Genomic DNA, 24,335 nt, shown 5'->3' on the forward strand with positions numbered 1-24,335 from the left:
AGTTAGAGTCAAACAAGTCTATTAATATTTCATTCTTTCCTATGCAGTACTGCAAAGCATGTTTGGTGGTGACTAAGGAATAGTTTCATTTTGATGGATATAAACAGTTATTTATTATTTAGTTCATGATCACCATGGTAAGTGTAAACCAAAAATAAAATTCCAACCACCTGAATGGACCCCTCCTCTCGACCAAGGCATTCCAAAGCTAACCCGAAAAACTAGTTTAGGCTGTGATGGGAAGGGGGAGCCCGACATGACTCATTATTCCCTTCTTCTTTTTGGAATTACTGATAGAACAGAGTCTTTTTAAGTCTGATAAGAAACATTGGCAATCTGTTCTCTGAAGCTTCCTACCTGGAGGCTTCATCTGCATGATAAAACCTTGGTCTCCACAACCCCTCATCTTAACCCAGACATTCCTTTCTATTGACTCTAAGTCTTTAGATAATAACAACTTTTTCAACCAATTGCCAATCAGAAATTCATTGAATCTACCTATAATCTGGAACTAACCAACCCCCCTCCCCCAAATTGTGCTCCCTTTCTGGACTGAACCAATGTAGATCTTACATGTATCAATTGATGCCTCCTGTCTCCCTAAAATGTATAAAAGCAAGTTGTAGCCTGACCACCTTGGGTACATGTTCTTAGGATCTCCTGAGGGCTGTGTCACAGGCTGTTGGTCACTCATATTTGGCTCGGAATAAATCTCTTCAAAATATTTTACAGAGTCTGCGTCTTTTCATTGCCATAGACTTGGTAGGGAAACTTTAAGAGTGGGTCTTTAGTCCTTAAAAAGCTCAATCCAGTAGAGGCAACATTCCAAGGACCTGGTTAAGCAAGGCTGCTTGCCAGAGATACACTGTTTCCTTAGCCAAGTATAACATCTATTAGAGATAACCAATGGTTCCATATGGTACTTGGTAACAGAGGCTGAGAGAGAATGGGTGTGGGGAGAGACAACAAGTGCTATAGGAGTACTTGATGATGTGGTAATCTTCCTTGAGTATTCTGCCATGACATTCAGTTTTTATATACAAGATCCAGGCACAGCCGTCACTGGGTATCCACGGGGAATTTCTCCCAGGACCTCCCACAGATACCAAAATCCAGAGATGCTCAAGTCCCTGATATAAAATGGCATCGAATTTGCCTATAACCTAAGAATATCCTCCTGTATACTTTAAATCATCACTAGATGACTTATAACACCCAATACAATATAAATGCTATGTAAATCTTTGTTGTATTGTTTAGGGAATAATGAAAGAAAAAGTCTGTACATGTTTAGTCACAGACACAATTTTTTTTCAAATATTTTCTATTCATGGTTGTTTGAATCCACTGATGGGGCACCTATGGATATGGAGGGCTGGCTGTATTTCATCAAATTTCAGTGTAAAGGATGGCAGGGTAATGACTCACCCAGATGATACTTTTATAGTTCCTCCTGTTTCCTTCCTTTGATGGATGAAGGAAATGCTGTCATACTCAGAAGTTGAGAGTAGGCAGTTAGTTGACTCAGTAAATGGCCACTCCATCCTCCTATGGCATAGGCCATAGTCTTGAGTTTGTCCTTTCTCCCAAATGCTATATCCAGTTCTGTTGGCATTTACATCAAAAATATACACAGGGCAATAGAAACATTGCTGTCTTGTTAGGGGTATGTTACATAGGTGTATGCATTTGTCAGAATGCATCAAACTGTGCAGTAAAGATCTGTGCATTTCACTCTCTAAATTATAACTTAATTCATATGTGTAATGCATCCTAATATGTATGGTAATATACATTTTGTATTCAGAATATATAGCAATATGCATTTATATATATATACACATATATATTTACTATATGTGTATTCACACACACATACATTTTATATATATATTTACATATATATACAGACACACACACATATTTACTATGTGTGTATTCACACATACATACATAGCTAGTGTCCAATCACCATCTCTACTGCTCCCATCCTGACCCAAGCCACCAACAGAACACGTCTCATCTGAATTGTTGCAGTTGTTTTCTGACTGTTCTTGCTTCTACCTCTGTCACCTCTGCAGTGTGTTCTTAGGAAGGATACTTCTTAAAACAGAAATCAGATCATGTCATTCCTTGGCTCAGAACCCTCCAGTGGCCTTCCATCTCCATGCTCAATTGAAGTCAAAGCCTGGCTGCCATGGAGGCCCCAGACCCCACTTCCCCACCACTCCCACCACACCTTCTGTGCCTCTGGGACCACATTCCCTACTAACCCCTCTGGCTCACCACCTTCCGGCCCACTGACCTCAAACATCAACTACATGAAGCTCTCCCTCCTAGGGGCCTTTGCATTTACTGTTGTTTCTCCCAGATATTTCTGTGACTTTCTCCCCTCACTTTCTTCAAGGTTTTAATCAATGTCACTTTATCAACAGGGCCTTCCATGATTACCTGATCAAAACTTCTAAGTCCCTGCCATTCCCTTTCTGCACAAAGAGCAGGCACGGTATATAATTAAGAGGATGCGCTCTGCTGCCAGACTGTCTGACTTCACATCATTTTCTAGCTGTGTGACTTGGTTGCCTCAGTTTGATCACCAATCAAGTGGGGATAAATATTGTGTCATTAGGGTTATTGTAAGGATTAATTGAATTGATATATGAAAAGCACTAGAAACAGTGCCCGGTACAGAGTAATCTAATGTTAATGTTATTCCTCTTGCTTGCTTCATTATTTTTCCCATAACACTTAATCAATCACCTTCTCACCTGCTATATATTTAAACTGTTTACTTTTTGTGGTTTCTTGCCATTAGAGTGTATGTGCCATCAGAGCAACAACTTTTTACTTTTTTTCCTCTTCTATTTTCTTTCTTTTTCTTCACTACTGTACCTTCATCACTTAGAATAGTGCCTGATATGCAGTAGGTACTTAATAAATATTGTGTAATCAATGGGTGAATGAGAGAAGAGTCTGTGCACTTTCAGGAGGCTGTAGGATAAGGTAGGTTAGGGAAGGGGCTGGAAACATTTTCTGCAAAGAGCTAGATAGTGAATATTTTAGGCTTCGTGAGTTACAACTACTCAACTTTGCTGTTGTGGCATGAAAGCCACCATAGATGATATGTAAATGAATGAATGTGACTGTGTTCCAAAGAAACTATAAAAACAGGCAGTGGGCTAGATATGACCATAGGTCATAGTTTGCCAACTCCTGGGTTGGGGAATAATTTTTGGCCTTTCTTTCCTCCTCATTACTCCTCCCTTCAGCCAGCAATTAGTGATATTCACTGAGAACTGAAATATGAATTATTTGAAAAGCATTACATTACCCCTTAGTATTTGGCTCAGTATTCGTTAATTGTACAAATTTTCCATATGTCTCTTAATATTGTAATAGGAAATAACAATGTTAAGAATATATTTTGAACTTTCCAGCTGTACAGTTTCAGGGCTCTGGTTTTCATTCTCTTCTCCAACAGCCGAAAACCGGTGATTCTGGCCAGGAGCACGTATGCTATAAAGGAACAAGCAGTGTTGGCATTCCTCTTACTGTACGGCCAAGAGTGTAACTGACACCCAGTTGGAATAGAAACCAACAGAAATTACCTACAAGACAAACTGTTTAGTTTATAATATTATTTATAAAAACTTATTCCTCCACAAAACTGTTTCCTTGCCCACAGTTTTTGCCACTCTTCCCAATCGATTTTATGTGCTCACAAGTTTCTTCCAGCTTTTTAATGCAGTGAGTTTTTGATCATGTGACAAACTGAAACTTTAACACAAAATATGTAGCTTTTATTGTTGTAATTAAAGCAGACCCGAAATTATACTCATTTTGCTGATATGATCCATTGTAATTAGACATATAAGCAGTCCAACTACGTGACTGCAACTGATGTGAATTTGATGCAACCAGAAATGGTTTTTGTGTCATCTCTTCTGAATTTAGCAGCACATCTTTATTGTCGGTGCTAACAGTTTTCCACTTGCCATTTAATTATCTTCATCATTTTATATGTGTGGAAAGAGAACAAACCTGGACCATACTCCCCATTTGTTGGGGTTTTCTTGCCTCTGTGTTGCACCTTTTTATAGCTGTGGTCCGTGGCTGCAGTTTCCAATCAGAGTGTGACATAACCTACTCCCAAGACACCTGGCCAGTGTGCCCCCCAGAGCAGTGCTGCTCAAACCATCTCTTGGGAAAGACCGTTTTGTTTTTCCATCATGAATTGATTCATTTTCTAAAATTCAATTTAAAAAGGAAATTGAGTTGCCAGCAGAACTATCACAGAATTGGATATCACAGCAAGGCCAAGTTGCGATGTAATTTTTAAAACATTTATTCTCAATTTCTGTACTTAAAGTAGACCAGTAAGTTTGTGCACCAGCTGCAGTCCACAGACCACATTCTAAGCAATTCCACTTCAGTGGTTTTCACTCCAGTGGTTTTCAAACGTTTTTAACCCAGTATAAAGTATGCATTCTTAGACTGTAAAACACTTGAGTGTGTAGACACCTGTGCAGGCACCCACACGCACATACTCTGAAACCACTGGAATGTCAGCCCCCTAAGGGCAGAGCTTAGCTTTTCTTGGTCTTTTTCACTGTTCTGCCTCTAATACCTGGCGCATAGTAGGCCCTCAATCAATATTTGTTGCAGGTTTATGTGTGTATGTGTGTGTCTGAATAATCAAATCAAAATTTTCACATGATAATACTTAACCTTTACTCTTGATGAAATAGCCTTTTGTTGTCTATTTAATAAAAAGAAATACTGATTTTAGTCTAATAATTCTACTTCAGTACATTCTAATTTTAGGAGTCGTGACCCATGGTTTATAAAACATTCCTTTAGAAGGTGCTCGTGTATAGGAATTTATTATTCTTTTCTTCTTCACAACTTTGAGTAGCTGTTGCTCACTCCTGTCTTCCTATGGGTATACATGTCCCAGAACTGCTTACATCTAGGAAGCAGTCCATGTAGCCTGCATACATTAGGTTGGTAGGCCTGTGAAGGAAAATAGAGATAGATGAGTCTCCAGGTTTTTAAGAGCTAAAAAGAAGGGAAGAATGAGGATAGAGTTAGAGTGGGTAGAGCAATAACAAGTTGAAACAGACCCGCTGATACTCCTCCATAATACTGGGGACTAAGTTTGCAAACTGTTAGGAATAATGTCATTCTAAAATAGTACAATGAATTTGATTCACCTACATCTCAAAGAGCATGAAATTTCAGTTTTTAAGATTGTAGATAGCAAGGCTGATAATAATGGTCACGTTTATCTAAATGTATCTTAAAAGTTAAGTTCATGGCTCGGTGCAGTGTCTCCCACCTGTAACCCCAGCACTTTGGGACGCCAAGGGAAAAGGATTGCTTGAGCTCAGGAGTGTGAGACCAGCCTGAGCTATACAGCGAGACCTGGCCTCTACTAAAAATAAAAATTTTAAAAATCAGCTGAGTATGGTCGCACCCACCTGTGGTCCCAGCTACTGGGGAGGCTGAGGTGGGAGGATCACTTGAGCCCAGAAGGTCAAGGCTGCAGTGAGCCGCGATCATGCCACTGCACTCCATCCTGTGTGACAGAGCCAAGACCTTGTCTCAAAAAAAAAAAAAACAAACAAAAAAACAAGTAAAGGTCAAGATGTAGTTTTCTGGCTAATGCAGCTAAGAGGAAGGTGATACTGTCAGCCAAAACAGGGCATACGGGAGCCAGGATACTTAAGACATCAGAGTGTGTGTGTGTTTGCGGAGCCACTGAGTCATAGCTGCACGCAGCAAGCATTTGGTGTCCACCACACTAGAAGATGGGGAACAGATAGCAGAAATACAGTCTGTTTTCAAGGAGCGCACAGCTTCATCCAGGAAACTATCACTGTAAAATCAGGGCTGTCATGGAGGTGGCGGTCAGGCTGGCCTTGGAGGAAAGAATGCGTGACCCACCTTGAAAAACATGTGTCCCAGGACAAAGAAGAGGGTCCAAGCAGTAGGGAGATCAGTGCATGTCATGGCACAGAGGTGAGAGGTCAGAAGTGTCTTCCAAGGAGGGCATGTCTTTGCAGTATGGTGGGAGGCCAGCAGTCCTGTACATAGTTTATAGTTTGGATTAGAAACTACCGAATGAGTGAGAGGCATATGTGGGAACAATATGGCTTTTGGTCTCAAATCTCACTTCTTCAGTGACCTTGAACAAATTCCTAACTTCTCCATGTAGTCATAACAATAGCTAGTAAGAGTAGATATGGAGAAATGGAGCTTTCTTTCAACTTATAACAACTTATCACAAGATCTTCAAATCTACTGACATTTAGTACACATCAGTTTTTCAATAGCAGCAGCATCCTTTATTCGAGAAGTAAAAGATCTTGGCTTATTGTACGAATGTTTTCATCAACTCTCTTCTGCTTATTCCTAAGCATTAATAGCAGAGAGCCAGAAGGCTCATTTCCTTTTACTTCATCCTATTTTCCCTTGCTGCTTCATTTATTTGATTACTTACTAGCTTTGCCTCTTTGTATTTTGTGGCGTTTCATTTTAGTGAACAAGAGAAGTAACTTTTACTAATGTATTGTCATTCATACGCCCTCTTTTGTACTCTGCCTTATAATCCTCTGTGAGTGGCTTTTCCATTTCCTGAATAGCGTGTGCATGTGTGTGTTTGTATTTGTGAGGGTGGTTAAAATAACAAGTATTTTATTATTTGGTTTATAAATATTTGGTGAGCCCTTAGTATGCTTGAGGTTATGATAGAGAAATAAAATATCTAAGACAATATATCATGGTTGAAGGTGTTTGAAAATTTTGTGGTTTAAATACATGGATGAAAAAACTGAAATGTTTTATTATGGAAAGCTTCAAGTATATAAAAATATAGATAGGATACCCAGCTGGGTGCAGGGGCTCACACCTCTACTCCCAGTACTTTTGGAGGCTGAGGTGAGCAAATTGCTTGAGCCCAGGAGTTCAAGACCAGCCTGGGCAACATGGCAAAACCCTGTCTCTACAAAAATAAGCCAGGTATGGTAGTCCCAGCTACTTGGGAGGCTGAGATGGGGGGATTGCTTGAGCCTGGAGAGGTTGAGGCTGCAGTGAGCCATGTTTGCGCCACTGCACTCCAGCCTGGGTGATAAAATGAGACTGTTTCAAAAAATATTTGTATAGATAGATAGAATAGTATAGTGTACCCCTACATACCACCACCCATTTTCAACAATTATCAACTTATGGCTAATCTTGTTTTATCAATATCTTTACCCTTATTTTATTCTATTTTATTTTAAAGCAAATTCCAAATGTTGTATCATTTTATCCATGAGTATTTTGTGACTTGTCTCTAAAAAATAAGGACTCAAAAAAGATAAGTATAATAGCATTATTAATAACCTTAGAATGACAGTAAGTCCTTAATATCAAATACACACTGTTCAAATTTCCAGTTATATCATCCATTCTATACTTATTTTACAGTTTTTTTTTTTTTTTTTTTTTTGGAGACAGAGTCTTGCTCTGTCGCCCAGGTTGGAGTACAGTGGCACTCCAATCTCAGCCCACTGCAATCTCAGCCTCCCAGGTTCAAGTGATTCTCCTGCCTTAGCCTCCTGAGTAGCTGGGACTACAGGCACATACCACCATGCCCAGCTAAGTTTTGTATTTTTAGTAGAGATAGGGTTTCCCCATGTTGGCCAGGCTGGTCTCGAACTCCTGACCTCAAGTGATCTGCCCGCTTTGGCCTCCCGAAGTGCTGGGATTACAGGGGTGAGCCATTGTGCCTGGCCTTATTTTACAGTTTGAAGCCTCCTCAGGAGGCTAAGGTGGGAGGATCACTTGAGCCCAGGAGTTTGAGGCTAGCCTGGGCAATATAGCCAGACCCCATTTAAAAAAAATATGTTGTAACATTAGATATCACCCCTGCTGCCAACATCCCCTACCTTTTCTTGTTTCATCACTTCCCCTGCCCTTGTTTTGCCCTTTCCAAGTGATTCTGAATTAATTTTCTAGGGATGTTAGAGCAGATTGGTGGTGAGAAGGGTTTGGGCTAATAGAGTGGGGAGGAAAAAAATATGTGATGACAGATACATAGCAGAGAAACAGAAGACAAGGAGGGTTGTATTTAAGAATCTCTAAAATGTTGCACACATAAGTACCTATAGTGGTTGAGGTTTAAAGGGAGAGATTTTTTGAATTAAAACCTGAACGGCTTCTTCAGAGCTGTTATTTTTGGATGTAAAGTAAAAAGCTGAGGCGTGGGGAGAGGAATTCTGCCCTTATTTACCTTGTCAGCCAATTCCCACCTCATCTGGGCAGGGCTTGTTGTCCCAAGGAGGAAAGACAGGCCTCAGTGTGTATGAGTCTAGTGATTGAGTGCGCCTCAGAGCCAGTGGGAGGGCTTGGAAAAACACACATTGCTGGGCCTGCCCCTGGTGTTTCTGATTCAGTAGACCTAGGGTGGGGTCCAGGGATTTGCATTTCTTTTTTTTTTTTTTGAGATGGAGTCTCACTCTGTCACCCAGGCTGGAGTGCAGTGGTGCGATCTTGGCTCACTGCAACCTCTGCCTCCTGGGTTCAAGCAGTTCTCCTGCCTCAGCATCTCCAGTAGCTGGGACTACAGGCTTACACCACCATGCCCAGCTAATTTTTGTACTTTTAGTAGAGGTGAGATTTCACCATGTTGGCCAGTCTGGTCTCGGACTCCTGACCTCAAGTGGTCTGCCCACCTCAGCTTCCCAAAGTGCTGGGATTACAGGCGTGAGCCACCATGTCTGGCAGGATTTGCATTTCTTACTAGCTCACAGGTGATGCTGCTGTTCCAAACCACTGACCTACGAGTACCTGTTTCTCCCTTTAGATCCAGTTTGGTTTTTGTTTTAAATTAATTTTTATGAGTACATAGTAGGTATGTGCCTTTACGGGGTACATGAGATATTTTGATACAGGCATACATCACATAATAATCACATCAGAGTAAACGGGGTATCTGTCACCTCAAGCATCTGTCATTTCTTTGTGTTACAGATATTCCAATTCTTTTAGTTATTTATAAATGTACAGTAAATTATTGTTGACGGTTGTCACCCTGTTGTGCTAGCAAATATGATGTCTCTGATTTTAAGATAGTTTCTCTTTGCTGAGATTGTGTTGCTGCACACACTGGCAATCATTGCGTAATTGATTAACTTTCCGAGACAGTTTCTTGGCAGAAAAAAAATTAAAAACTAAACTGTTGAGAAAGGTATGAGTAATTTGTGTGAAAACATATTCTATTTTCATAATGACCACAGAGTACTGTGGCGTTCTACCAGCCTAGTCGAATGTATGTGAACATTCTCCCTTCCTCTGAAGATTCCTTCTTTTAAGTGTCTTCGTCTCAGTGAATTGTATCTATCTTGGGTAAGAAGTTCAGGGTTCTCTTTCAAACCCAAGCATTTTACCTAAAGAAAGCTGAGAAAACTAGGACAGATGTTATTCTCACAAAAATTTAAAAGAAACTTGCTAATTTTCTTATGGCCTTTCTTCACAGGAAGACTGGGCAGTGAGCCTGACCTAAAACATCAGTTAGTCAGCAACCCTGCAAAAAATTATGGTGTCCTGCCAACTCTTTAGCCACCACACCCATGCCCAGAACTTTCCTTGATATTGTACCCCATTCAAATCTGCTCTAAATGGGTCCTGACCAAACTTGAAATATACCCTGAACATATTTCTGTTGGTTACCCACCCCCGCCCCCGATTTAGTCTCTTACTGTAATATTTGAATCTTATCCCCAAGAGCTTGCTTATCTAAAACTTTCCTACATTTATTTTTATTAAGCCATTGCAATAGGAAACCAGTGGCCCAAGAACTCCTGCAAACGGAGCTCATTTCACCGTTTACATCACCCAACAAATAAGAGGCTTCTCCAGTTTGAACTATGACTTTGAACCCCAGCTTCACTCCTTTGTTGTGGTGGTGATTAATATATTTCCTGGTGCCTTTTTCTTTAGGAAGTCATTCAAAGAAGCATATATTAGCCACTTAGAATCCAGAAATAAATTTGCTATTTTGTGAGAATTATTGGATGGTGAAATTTTTTGTTCTTTAGGATTTTTTTTCTTTATTTTTGAGACAGGTTCTTTATCGCCCAGGCTAGAGTGCAGTGGCACAATCACAGCTCGCTGCAGCCTTGAGCTCCTGGGCTCAAGTGATCCACCTCAGCCTCCTGAGCAGCTGGAACTACAGGCACATGCCACCACACCCAGCTTATTTTGTATTATTTTTTATAGAGACAAGGTCTCACTATGTGGCCCAGGCTGGTCTCAAACTCCTGGGCTCTAGCGACCCTCCTGCCTTGGCCTCCCAAAGTAGTGGGATTACAGGTATGAGTCACTGTGCTTGGCCTTGGATGGTGAAGTTGTAATTTTCTAAGTGGTTTTGTCCACCCAAAGAACTCAATTATAACTAGCAGATTTCTGGGTAAGCAAAAAATGAGAAGAAATGGAGCTGGATATTCTGAGCCTTTTATTTTGGACCATAGGTTCATATAATTGGATTATTCATGATCCTTGATTCATGACATATTATCATCATAGTCTTAGATGCAGAGGTCCATGCATGTCCAACTTCATTCATTATTTAGTTCTTTTTTAAAGTGGAATTTTTATTTCTAATTTCTAACAACCAACTTCTCTTTCCTAATTTTTCAAATAGAAAAGTTTTATTTGGAAAGTAATCCTAGGAAAGACTTAGAGAAATAAAGAAGAGAACTGATAAATTATGCATTATCAAACAAGTTACTACTCTGAGTAGATATTAATTGTCTGGATAATTCTGGGAACCAATGTAGATTACATGAATCAGAATTTGCTCTTTCTAGGGGGAAAGTGTGCTGGAATATTTAAAGCTGATAACTTTAAATATTAAAGGGACATTAATATTTAATGTCCCTCTGCAATGGCAGAGGCCTCCCTGAAATCTGGGACAGTTAAAAGTTGGGCTGGCATGCATGGAACTCCAGAGGGCACCAATTACATCTGCCTCGGTTAGAAGCTAAACAGTATTATTAATTCATATGTTTCAAAGGCATTCCCAATTAAATTAGTTCGAAATGAATTTTATGCTTTCAACATTTAGCCAACAGTGAATGGTTCCTTCCTAGTTAAAATAAAGAACTTAAATGGGATTGACATTGGGATTCTTAATGCCTGACAAGCTTTAAAGACCATTGCATAGTTTGATGAGTTTTGGCAAATGTATAAACTTGTGTAACCTATATCTCAATCAAGATACTGACCAGAAATTCCACTGGTGTCTCCTTTCAGTCACTCACCATTTTCTGTAAGTAATTATTGCTCTACCTTCTATCATATGTTGCCTGTTCTTGAAGTTCATATAAAAGTATCATACAGTACATGGTTCTTTCTGTCTGGCTTCTTTTGCTCAACATAATGTTGCATGTATTATTTGTTCCATCTCTCTACTGTAGAATAATATTCCATCGTATTAGAATAATATTTCATTATATTAATTATGTGAGGAAGCCCAGGGAATCTTCCTCTCAGAAATATTTATGAGGATTTAAGAAAGTCTTTTTAGAGACCGGGGGATTTTCTAAAGCTTTTTTATTTAGCCTTTTCATTTTTAAAAATACATTGACCTAGCCCTGAAAATTAACATAGCTTTATCAACACAGATGCCTGATAAATTAGGCTGCCTCTAAAATAGCTCAAGCTATGGGCAAAGCAGAATTTTAATAAGTATGGACGGTCTGTTCTTAGTACTTCGCCACTTCAGGTTGTGTGTTTCTTACTCTTCTGTGCAGTTCTTTAAAACCCATTTGAAATTTATCGAAACTGATTCTGTGGCCTTGCATATATGCCTTATCCTGGTGAATATAATGTGTAGACTTGAATGTATATTCTGCCTTTGGGTGTTTTGTTCTATAAATTGAATTTGGTCAAGATGGTTGATAATATTTTCAAATCTTGTGTGTTAATGAGTTTTTTTTCCTACCTTACCTGTCAATTCAAAAGAAGGTTGTAAAAGAACAAATGATAGATGGGACAAACAGAAAAGAAATAGCAGGACAATAGACTTAAATTCAACTTTATCAGTAGATTTAAATACAACCAGGTCAACCACATTTATATTATGTTAAATATAAGTGGATTAAATTTGTCTAATTCTCCTTTAACACCATCAGTTTTTGCTTCATGTATTTGGAAGCTTTGTTATTAGTTGCAAAAACATTTGTGCTTGTTATGACTTCCTGATGAATTAACACTTATCACCGTAAAATATCTTTTTTTCTAGTCATACTTCCTGATTTGTAGTTTTTTAATAAACCCGCTCCTGCTTTCCTATGCTTACATATGTATGTTATCTCATTTTTCATCCTTTTACTATTATATTTCTTTATATTTAAAGTCTCTATTAACAGCACATAATTAAGACTTAAAAAAACTAATCTGATGATCTCTGGCTGTTACCAGTGTTTATTGCATTTGTACTTAATGTAATTTTAAAAATGTTATTTAAAAAAATTGTTTTATTTCAGTAGCTTTAAGGGTACAAGTGGTTTTCAGTTACATGGATGAATTGTATAGTGGAAGTCTGGGATTTTAGTGCCCCTGTCACCTGAATAGTGTACATTGTACCTAATAGGTAGTTTTTCATCCTTAACTCCCTCTCACTCTCCCTGCTTCTGAGTCTCCACTGTCCATTATACCACTCTGTATGCCTTTGCATACCCATGGCTTAGCTCCAACTTACACAACACTTAATCCGATTATTTATATGCTTCAGTTTAAGTCTACCACCGTGGCTACTGATTTTTCTTTCTCCTCTGTGTCCATTGTTCCTTCATTACTGCCTTTGGATTTAATAAAATCATGGCTGAGGCTGCAGGGTTGCAGGAGCCCAGGAATTCAGGACCAGCCAACTGGCAACATAGTGAGACCTTGTCTCAAAAAACAAACAAAAAGTAAAGGTTCTGTGAATTCATATTCTCCACAACACTTGGCTATGTCAATTTTTTTCACTAATTGGGTATAAAACATTATCACATTCCTTTAGATTCCTCATTTATTAATGATATTAAGCACCTCTTCATATTTTTATCGGTTGAAAACATTTCTGCCAAATGATTGTTCATATCCTCATGCCTCCCATTTTTTCATTGATTTCTAGGAATTCTACACTTGGAATACCACTGAACTGGACCACTTTTATTTGACTACTTTTAACTTATTAGAGAAATCTTTGGCCTTTGATTCTAATGCCAGTCCCTAGCTACCTGTTTAATTTTGCAAAGCCTTCCAAATTGGGCCCCCTTATCCTACTCCATTTTTCCCCTTAGCACCTACCACCTTCGCCATGTTACATATGTGTTTATTACTTGTATGTACTGTCTTTCCCTGACTAGTACATGTAGGCTGCTACATGATATAGAGATTAAAAGTTAGCGTTTTGAACTTTCATAGCAATTTAACATTGTCATCATATTTTTATTAAATGAAGGGATTCATCTCCAATGAATTAGAAATTTTTAAAGAACTAGTTCTTCACTACTTTGAAAAGCATGGTCTAGATTGTCTCATACCTTCATATAATAGCATTTGAAAGGCTCATTAAACAGAACAGAGAAGAACTCGGTAACTGTTATACCTATCGGACTTGAACTGTTTATGCTCTACACAAAATATAGTTGCTAACAAAGACGAAAATTTTTTTCTAATTTAGTGAGATGATATGTTTTTCTAACATGGCATTACTTTGTGTTATTGGTATTCCCATGTTTATAGCTGAGCCTGGTATGTGTCTCTTTGTTTTATATAGACACATATATAAATGTATCTGTATGAAATACTGCTTTTTAAATGAAAGAGAATACAAGCCAGTTAATTATGTCATTCAGCTTAAACCTTTATGCTCTCAGTTTTCATGTTTTGAGTTTCCCATACTGGAGAGTGGTTATTAAATGTGTGTCCTGCTTCTTTGGATGGTGCACTGGCTGAGTGTGTGAATAAATTTTTTGGAATGACCTAGGTTCATAACCTAACTTGTTGATTCCTTGTTTCCTGGGTAACTGTAGACACATACCTTGAGTATTTTCATGCTGTAGTATTTCCAGATAAATGGTAGTGATATTTTTCACCTTTGGAAGTGAGTAAAGTTCTGGAAAATCCTTAGGTGAAATGACTTTAAATAAAAATAATATTTTACAACAATTATATGGCATTATGTTAGAATGAATGCATAATTGGGAACTGATCCAAGAAGTTGATACCAGAACTATAAATATATTTGTGAAAATAAAGTGATGAGATTTGGCTGCTTGGAAACAGAGGGCAAAGGTTTCTGTGAAGCAGCATGCCTTTTATTTCCCAGGTATTTGCTATACCACAGTATCTATAACATAGTAAGAGCTTTATTCGGGTCTGTTGGGAGAATCTACTGGGTGCTTAGTCTGGTACCTGAAATGCATTAATGAATGTTGAAAATCACATTATCTTGACTTTTTCCTGCCAATGACCAAAGTTTTTGCAAGCGTTATCTCAATATATTTTTTAACAGATAAACCAACGAGTAGATTGTGATGTAATTTCAGGATAAACCCATCTTCAGATAGGATCAGGTAAACAGAAATTATGTATTATAGTGGAAGTTAGACAGACCTAGGTGAGAAACTGAACTTCGCTATATTTACTTTGCTGTGTTTCCATGCAAAAATCAAACATCTTTTATCCTGATTTATAAAATGGAGATGAATTTACACATTTTATACGGCTGTTGACTAAGTATTATGGATAATTTATGTAAATGTGTAGGAAACACTATAGGCACTCAGTATGTGACAGCTATGGCTCCACTACAAAATGTTTAATACCAGTAGGGTTGTATGTGTGTGTTTGTATGTGTGTGTGTGTGTGAACATACATTTAGTATATGTGTTAGTGAATCCTTCTCCTAGACAAATCTTAAGCCCTTGTACAGAAAGAAAAAACAAAAACAAACAAAAATAAACAAAATTAAGAGAGCAGAGATTGGGTGGGGCTGGTAAAGGGAGAAAGGAGTCTTGTCTGGCCAGTGCTTGTCATGGCCCTCAGCAAGCTTCCATGGCTATCCCTGTAGCCCTTTACAGAGGTCTAGAGTTCTAGAGAACAGCATGGAAACCATGCTAGTGGATTTTAAACACCTCAAGTGCAAGAATGGAATCTTCTTTATTAACTGATACAGGTATCGCATGTGGTCTTGTGCTACAGTAGGTGATTGGCCGCAGCTTGCTAATCCACTACTGAAGTTCTTCTTCCATATTTGACTACACAGCAGAGTTATCATTTGAAGGTGAATTAGGAAACCCACTAGCAAGCCTATGTCATTTAATGGATGTAATGATAACATCATTTTTTTTCAGATCTAGTTTGGAATTTGCCCCGACAAATAAGAAAATGATGAGTGATGCAAGTGATATGCTGGCTGCGGCGTTGGAGCAGATGGATGGTATCATAGCAGGTGATCTGCATCCTGTGAAAGACAGAATCACAACATTTACTCTGCTCACTTGGCTTTTTCACTACAACTTTCATATTATCTTTTCACTGTATTTTCATTTTTTAGCCCTATGCCTTTTGCTTCCCTGTAATTTCATCTTTGTTCCTCTTCTCCATTTTCTGCCAGCATTATTCTCAAACATTATTTTAAAGTATCAAAAATTTCAGTTCCATCCTATGTTTCTAATCAAGCATAAAGATTCTGCATCTCAGGTGATTCTGGTGTAGGTGGTCTGTGGACCATACTTTGAGGGACACTTCTCTACCCAGTAAACATGAATGTTCTGATCTGTTTTCTTGAATTCAAAATTCACTTTCCACCAATGACTCCCATATCTTTTTTTTTTTGAGATGGAGTCTCTCTCTGTTGCCCAGGCTGGAGTGCAGTGGTGCAATCTCAGCTCACTGCAACCTCCGCCTCCTGGGTGCAAGCAGTTCTCTGCCTCAGCCTCCCAAGTAGCTGGGATTACAGGCACCCACCACCACACCTGGCTAATTTTTGTATTTTTAGTAGAGACAGGGTTTCACCATCTTGACCAGGCTGGTCTTAAACTCCTGACCTTGTGATCCACCCGTCTCAGCCTCCCAAAGTGCTGGGATTACAGGCATGAGCCACCGTGCCCGGCCATATCTTTTTTTTTTTTTTTTTTAAGAGAGGAGGTCTTGCTCTGTTTCTCAAGCTGCAGTGTAGTGGCTATTTACAGGCATGATTGCCTGTGAATAACATGCATAGCGCAGCCTTGAAATGCTGTGCTCAGGCAATCTTCCCACCTCAAGTACCTGCGATTACAGACATGCGCCACTGCAGTTAGCTTGTTCGCATCTATTTACCTTCCCAATTCTTTGCTAAGCTTCCAGTTCCTATCTCTAATTTCCAACCAGATATCTCTCCAGAAATGTCCTATAGGCACACCAGTATAATCATTTAATACATTGAGCTCATTATCTTTCCTTGGAGTTTACTCTGATAGTCTTTATCTGGGTTCATTTCATAACCCTTCGTCCACAGTTTTTCTAAGCCAGAAATCATTTGGTCCAGTATTGGTCTGGAATGGACCAGCTCTAATATTTGCATTTTCTGATTTGCCACTTTCTTATCCATCATCTTCATGAGGCCAGCACACCTCACACCAAAGCCCACCAGGCTCTTTTTCTTTCTGTACCCCATGATTGGCCTCCTTGTTACGAATTGGACCATGAATATTTACCATCAACTATATGGTTTTAAATTTGCACCATGTAACTCTGACTTGGAGAGATTTATGTGATTGAATTCTCTTTTTTCTGTTTCTTTTGATTGTTCCTTACTGTGACTAGACTGGTTTACGGCCTTCGGCTTTGGTATTTTTATCTAACATAAATCCCATTGCTCTCTCTGTGATTTTGTTTAACTTAGGTTCTAAGGCCCTGGAATATTCCAATGGGATTTTTGATTGCCAGTCTCCCACCTCTCCATTCATGGGAAGTTTGCGAGCTCTGCACCTTGTGGAAGACCTGCGTGGATTGTTAGAGATGATGGAAACAGATGAGAAAGAAGGCTTGAGATGCCAGATCCCAGATTCAACAGCAGAAACGCTTGTTGAATGGCTTCAGAGTCAAATGGTAGGGTCTGCCTGTTATAAATTCTGTTATAAATCCTTTGTTGCTTATTCCAAAATTTAGAACATAGAATAGCTGATTAGAACAAGAAAAGTTTAGGGCAACAGATGTGCTCTGATTTTATTACTTAAGATATCTTAATTTTCTTTTGACTCTAAGGATAACTTTTTAAAAAGTGCTATTAGTGTACATTTTATAAATACCAACAACATGTCACCTGATTCTGCCCATAAAAGCAGACTGGCTTTTAGATTGTGCCTGAATGACCTACTGTGGCTTAAATCAAATAGTCCTATAAGGGAAAGAATCTTGCACATAATAGATGATTTCTCAGTCATATTGGGTTTTTCACTATAAAGGATCCAATAGCAATTCTAAATGGAAAGCATAATGAAAGACATTCAAAAAGCAACAGGATTTACAGCAGTATTTGACCTGAAGTGCCATCTAGTGGTTTATGGCAATCATTTCAGTTCCAGTTCTTGAATTAAATTGTGGAGTTGGGCTTTTAACCCATTTATGCGCAGTGTTCCATTATTGGAACCCTAAGCTTGTGGGAGTTATTTATATCCTGCTCAAAGTCATCGCCAAGGTCTCATTTAAAAAAAAAAAATTCAGAACCTCCAGCATAAATGGGTTAATGGTGTTACTCACTGAACAATGAGGCCTCTTTCTAGGCATCTGTCTCAAAAATTGAAGATGTGGCAGAGCTACCCTTTGTCTGGGCATGGTTGGAAATACCATGCTTTTAATCTGTGACAAATATATAAAATCTAAAGAATGTCACAAAAACAGATTCAGTGGAGGACAGAGGAAAGGAGATGTTTTGTGCTTAAAGGATATTCAATTTTCAGTAAGATGCACTCATATGCTTATGAGTTAACCGTGTTGATATAAAAGCTAATGAGAACTGTATGAAAGAATCATGACCTACTTTTGGATCTGTGGTAGACATGAAAACTTGCTTGCTTTGGGAACCTTAAGAGTACATCCTACAGCTGAAACATTTTCATATGATGTGACACAAATATTAGAGTTCCCAGCCAGTCCTGTGCTGAATACTCTGTGTTCCTACCTGGTTTACCTCTGCGTTTCTGAGTGCAAATAATACAACCCATCCTTTAGCGGTGGTGCAGCTATGCAAACTTGACAACTGGAGATATTTTACTTGTTAAAACACATAATGCCTTACTATTATACTTTATATTTGCTCTGCAAATTTCTCCTCCAGAGATATAAGGGTCCAGGTTTGCTGATTTCTTTGGGGATTGCTTCATGCTCTGCAATTGGTGTTTCCTGGCATATTCCTTAGTCTGTTTCAATGTCCTGTCTCACCCCTTCTTTACTGCATATTCTTCTGACCATTTAGCATGCAGTGAAAAAGGAATTTACTATTGTTAGAAGAACCTATTCCTAGCCCACACCCAGAGGCCACCAATGGCAATAGTAGCCTAAGCGTACCTGTAGTTCAATTTTTGACATGTGTCTAAAACATTTCCATTAACATGTGCTTAATCTGTTCTGTGAAAGTATTTCCAGAAATGATAAAAAGTAATGATGATTGCATCTGAATATAAGTTAGATCATGACACTCACTCCTTTTTTCAGAAACTACCAATGGCATCACATCTTACTCAGAGTAAAAACCACAGTGCTTACTGTGTGCTGCAAGGCCTCGTAGGATTTGCTCCCCATGACTTTCTGACCTCATCTCTCGTCACACATCTCCTTATTCGCTCCACACCAAGCACAGTGGCTTTTTCACTGATTCTTAAACATGCCAGGTACACTGGCCTCAGGGCCTTTGCACTGGCTTTTCCAGGCACTGGCTTTTCACTCTGCCTGGAAAGCTCTTTCCCCAGATATTTGCATGGCTAGCTCCCTCACATTCTTCTGGTGTTTACTCAAAAGTCATGCTCTCAGTGAGGCCTTGCATCACCACCCTAACTAAAATTATACCCATTTATTCTTTGTCTTACATCTCCCTGCTTATTTTGTTCTTAGCATTCACCACTTTCTTATGTGCAATGTGTTTGTGATGTTTATATCATTTATTTTCTGTCTTTCCAACTGGAATGTAAGCATCAGGAATCAGATTTTTGCCCTTATTTTAAAAAAATTACTGTATTCCTGGTGCTTAGAAGAATGCCCGGCTCAGCAGTTATATTTGTAATGAATGATGCTCCATGAATGATAAAGTGGATTGCATGTTTGAGTGAATGGAAGTTGTTTTAAATTTATTCCTTGGATGGGTAATGGCTTGTTGATCTGTGTTTTCAGTTGCTTTGTGTCTTATTATTTGACATTTTAACCTTGAGAATTCACAAAATGACAAATATTTTACAGAACTAATGAAGATTCAATTTTTATCCTAAAAATAACAATAACAAAATAAACTAGATGTAGATCCAGAGAGATGAGGAATTTTTGTTGTTGTTGCTAAATTTATTTATATCTATCTAACTTATTTATATGAATTCCTCACCTTGACCCCAACTTTCCAAATTAAGTGTGTTTTCTCAAGCACACAGAGAATGACAGGATGAAAGAAGAAAGACAGCAAAAGACAAAAAACAAAGCAAGAAGAGGAGAGGAGGGCTGGCTGTTTGGAACCATAAAAGCATAGGTGTGAAATTAAGTTGTCATCACACATCTACCATGATAGACTTTATTTTAGAACCAAAAAGCAACTTGGGCTAGCATTGGGAATCCAACAAGTAGAAGATTATATGCTTATAATTTAGTAATTTGCTGATAATATTAAATTTTTCCAATTTAATATTTCAGAAGTTAGGATGTGTTTTATGATCTTAAAATGGGTATATGTATACATTTTAGCTCGGATCCTTCCTCCTTTCCTCTCTCCCTTCTTTCCTTTTTTTATTAATAAGGTACTTAGAATAGTCAAATTTTAGAGACAGAAAGTAGAAGAGTGACTGCCAGGAGCTGAGGGGAGCGAGGAATGGGAAGATAATACTTATTGCACATAGAATTTCAGTTTTGCAAGATGAAAAGAGTTATTTAGATGGATGATGGTGATGGGTGCAAAACAATGTAAATGTGCTTACTACCACTGAACTATACACTTTAAAATGGTTAAAATGCTAAATTTTACATGTGTATTTTACCACAATAAAAAATGAAAATTCATAGCGTCCTAGAATTTAAGGAACACAGAATCTTAGCAAATTCTCCCTTCATATTGAACACGGGAAAACTGCTCAAATAAAAGAGATTATGATGTTTTGAAAAAGGAAGCAGTGAATGATAAGGGAGGATTGTATCTAGGCAGTTTCAAATGCAGGCTGCAGTGACTGCAGACCTGAATTTTAATGTTGGCCCTAACTCTTTGAAGCTTACATGACCTTGTGAAAATGTCTGAAGCTCTGTGTCTTTGTTTTCTCATCTGTAAAATGGGGATGATGGTTACTGCCACTTAGGATTGTAAGGACCCTGTGAACTATCAATATGCCTGGTCAAAGGCTAGTCAGAAAGCTAATACTGAAAAGTAGAGCATAGAGAGTAGAGGGAAAATGTTTAACAGCATCCCTTTGCAATGAGGGAAAGAGTTGGGTCCAGTTGCAATGGGAGTTAGGTTACAAACCACCCATACATAGTTCACTTCTTGCAATAAAAGAGTACAAACATTCCTCTGACTGAAGAGAAGCTTCTGGAATATTTTAGAAAAACTTAAATTCAAAAATTTTGGGGAATAATTATGTATCTGTTAATAATAACAGATACATAATTATGGCTCCATTCATGTTTAATGATGGCCAACTTGAGAGGCCCTGTACTTTAAGATGGATACTAACCTTTTCATTAGTGCAACTGGACATTTGCAGTTCAAATTATCATTTTGCCTGGGCCAGGGAGATCCCCTGGTTTCTTGTAGGATGCAGGTTATTTCTTTACTACTAATTGCTCCTGCCTGTTTGTTTCATATGATCGGACACTGAATGTGATAAAATACCAACACTAGTAGCCTGTTACAGTGAGGGGACATTAAATCTATAAGAATGAATTTATTAGTGTAGATGTAGGCTTCTGGAAATGAACAAATTTCTTTTAAAATTCAGAAGTGCATCTCCTGTGGTTAAAAAAAAACTGTAGACTATGACATATTTGTTTAATTACTGAGGCTGAATTTTCTGTTTTAATTATGAAATATAATGTGTTAACACAGATATTAATAATGGAGAATTACTTGCTTTATGAAGCTCCAGATTTAAGAAGGAAAATGGAAAAATACGTCTAATTGTTTGAGTTAAGCAAGTAGTTATTTACTTTAGGTCTAACTTGATGAGTTGCCCTAGAACATTCTTAAAATGTTTTTTTAACCGAGGATCATGACCTTGGTCCCTGTCAGCAGGGGATCAGGTAGTGAAATCCCAAAAGTGTCTGACTATTTGGCAGTTTTAATTATGAGGCCATCTCAAAGTCAGCAGAAATTACAAGAATACAATTTTCAACAAAGTGAGTGAAATACTAATGGTGAATACTAATGGTAATAACTCCAAAGCAGGCATCATCACCCATGAGATAGGTAAACAGGGGAAATGAGGTGTTCTGGACTGGCTTCTGACCTGTTAAATCATCATAATACACTTCTCTCTTATTTTTACATTAAAAGTGAGATAATATTAATCCCAAAGGTATATTTTTAAAAGTTGCTATAAAAATAAAAATACTCATAACTTTTTGAGTTCAGCCATGGGACGTGCTCTCTGCAGGGGTGCTGGCTGTTCTCCCTGAGTCCCTGACTCCCAGCCCCACGAAGCAGTCCTCGTCCTACCACCCTCCGATCCCTGCTGCTTTCTGACCAGCTTTGCTTTTCATCTGTGCCTCCAGGAAATGTTTTCTCAGGCCTTGGCAAACAAGGTACATCTTAAGATTGTATCCCATATGTGATCACAATTATCTGAGTTATGCGGTGCCTCACTGAGACATCCTAGCTAAAATTAAGGCAGTTTTCCCCTTAGTCTTCAAGTAAACTCCCATGGAGAGTGTTCACAGACACAGAAAAACAAATTGACCAAATCGGCAGAATTCTTAGTTTACAGAGGTAAAAGTGTGCTTTTCATGGAATCCTAGGCCACTGGTATTTGTTAGGATTGAATGGAAAGAGGTTTCCCTGTTCCTTTAGGAAAGTGAGTTAAGAAAGAAAAAGTGACAAGAACATAGGGACTTTTTCTTGGTCTCATGTTATCCTTCCCAAAGTAGAAGAGAGATTCCTTCTCTAGATCTTTGTATCCTGTCACACATTGCTGGCTTTCAACAAATGTTGAGTAAATGAGTGAATCACGATACTGAATGAATGAAGTTGCTGCTGTACTGAGATAGGAGCTGGGGCTTCACTTCTAGGGACACTGGGACCTTCTTTTTTCTTTGTCCTCCCCAAATTCAGGGGACTTAGGTGTATACCTATGACTAGTGTAGCATTATAGTCTAAACATGTACTCCCAGCTTGCCCACTGCGAAGCTCATGCCCTCATTCTGTCACACCCAGTGAGAGGACAGGGGAGCGGAGTACTGCCACTGCCTGGTTGCTTGGTTTCTAGCATCACTGATGTCATGTTCTTTGACTCTCTGGACGGTAGTGGTGTAAGATGCCTTATTACGGTATTGAACTCAAATGCAATATGACTATCCTCTTCATGGCTGAAGGATTCAAGTCTTATCTCAATCTCTCCTCATAGTTCAGAGTCTAGTGGAGAGCAGGCATGCAGTAAATGTTTGCATGCATGGCAGAGGTATAATTCTGAGTACAAAATGCTGTCATAGTAATTATTTCTTTTGGTAACTAGAGATAACGTTTACTTAATGGAGATTTCGTGGACTGAGCCTTACTCTTCCTTTCTTGATACTGAATGTTTAAAAACAGTTATGAAATCAAGACTGCGTGACAATTTTAATAACTAGTTTTAAAAATAAGTATAATGACTGGCTGGAATGTGGTGTGTGCGTGTATTTGTGTATATGCAGTGTTACTAATCCAGCTATGCTTTAACATTTGTTGACCTTAAAAAAGGGGCTGTTTTCTTTTCCTCGTTTTAATTTAGGTACTTACCATTCTGATTTAGGAATATTACACTCAAAATTTTTTATAAAATAAATAAATTATAAAATAAATAAATCATAAAATAAATTATATATATTATATAATATAAATTACATATATTATATATAATATATAATATATTATATAATACAAATTATATATTATATAATATAAATTATATATTATATATAATATATAATTATAAAATAAATTATAAAATAAATTATAAAATAAAATTATAAAATAAATAAGCATGATTGTGGCAAATCACTGCTTGTATGTTGATTTTGGATTTAGACAGGACAGCAGAGCTCAGGAAAGAACAAAGCGAAACAAAGGGGAAGCAGGAAAGACAACTGTAGACCAATGCAAACCAATAGAACCCCGAAAATCAAAGGAAAACACAGCATGATGTTATAAGTAAAAACAGCGGGTGAGACTCCTATCTTCCGTGAAGTAATAACTATTGAAATGGAATGGCGAGTGCATGGGGTTTCATTGTGCTCATTTCTCTACTTTAAATCTATTTGAAATTTTCTGTAATAAAAACCATTTTTTAAACAGACACAAAAGAAAGATGTTAACATTTATTATGTCTTTATGCTTGATTGTAATACTTCATAATTAAAAGGAAGTTGATATAAAAAGAAGGCTTTCTAGCTGGGGAAGGTGACTGCACCCACCTCTAAATACGGGGCTTGTAACTGAGCTCACACCCAACCTATCAGGTAGTAAAGAGAGCTCACTAAAATACCAATTAGGCTAAAAGCAGGAGGTAAATAAATAATCAAACCGTCTATCACCTGAGAACACAGGGGGAGGGACAATGATTGGGATATAAACCAGGCATTCGAACCCACAGTGGCAACCCCCTTTGGGTCCCCTCCCGTTGTGTGGGAGCTCTGTTTTCACTCTATTAAATCTTGCAGCTGCAAAAATAAATAAATAAATAAATAAATAGAAGGCTTTCCACTTAGATGGTGAAGGGAAAAGTAGATGGTGTTCTAATATTATGTGTAGCACCTGCCGTGCAGAGTCAGGGAATTCGTTTTCTGGGTGAGGTTCCTGGCTAGCTCTAAGATTCTGTAATTCTATGAGGGATAAAGCGTTTTAGATGTGCCAGGAAAACCTGCAGAGGCCATAAGTT

At 38.2% G+C, this 24,335-nt stretch overlaps 1 protein-coding gene across 18 annotated transcripts in view; it reads left to right on the top strand.

The window, feature by feature from the left end:
* LOC100444041 (liprin-beta-1) overlaps positions 1-24,335 on the top strand; it is a 176,320-nt gene that overhangs the window by 97,553 nt on the left and 54,432 nt on the right. For all 18 annotated transcript variants that reach the window (XM_054527029.2, XM_009247578.4, XM_063711726.1 and 15 more), the window contains exons 3-4: positions 15,393-15,490; positions 16,925-17,130. In XM_054527029.2, coding sequence (XP_054383004.1) covers positions 15,427-15,490; positions 16,925-17,130 — 270 coding nt within the window. In that variant the 5' untranslated portion in view covers positions 15,393-15,426. The remainder of the gene's footprint in view (positions 1-15,392; positions 15,491-16,924; positions 17,131-24,335) is intronic.

This window comes from Pongo abelii, chromosome 10 (genome assembly GCF_028885655.2).
Source record: "Pongo abelii isolate AG06213 chromosome 10, NHGRI_mPonAbe1-v2.0_pri, whole genome shotgun sequence".
NCBI classification, from domain to species: Eukaryota; Metazoa; Chordata; class Mammalia; order Primates; family Hominidae; genus Pongo; species Pongo abelii.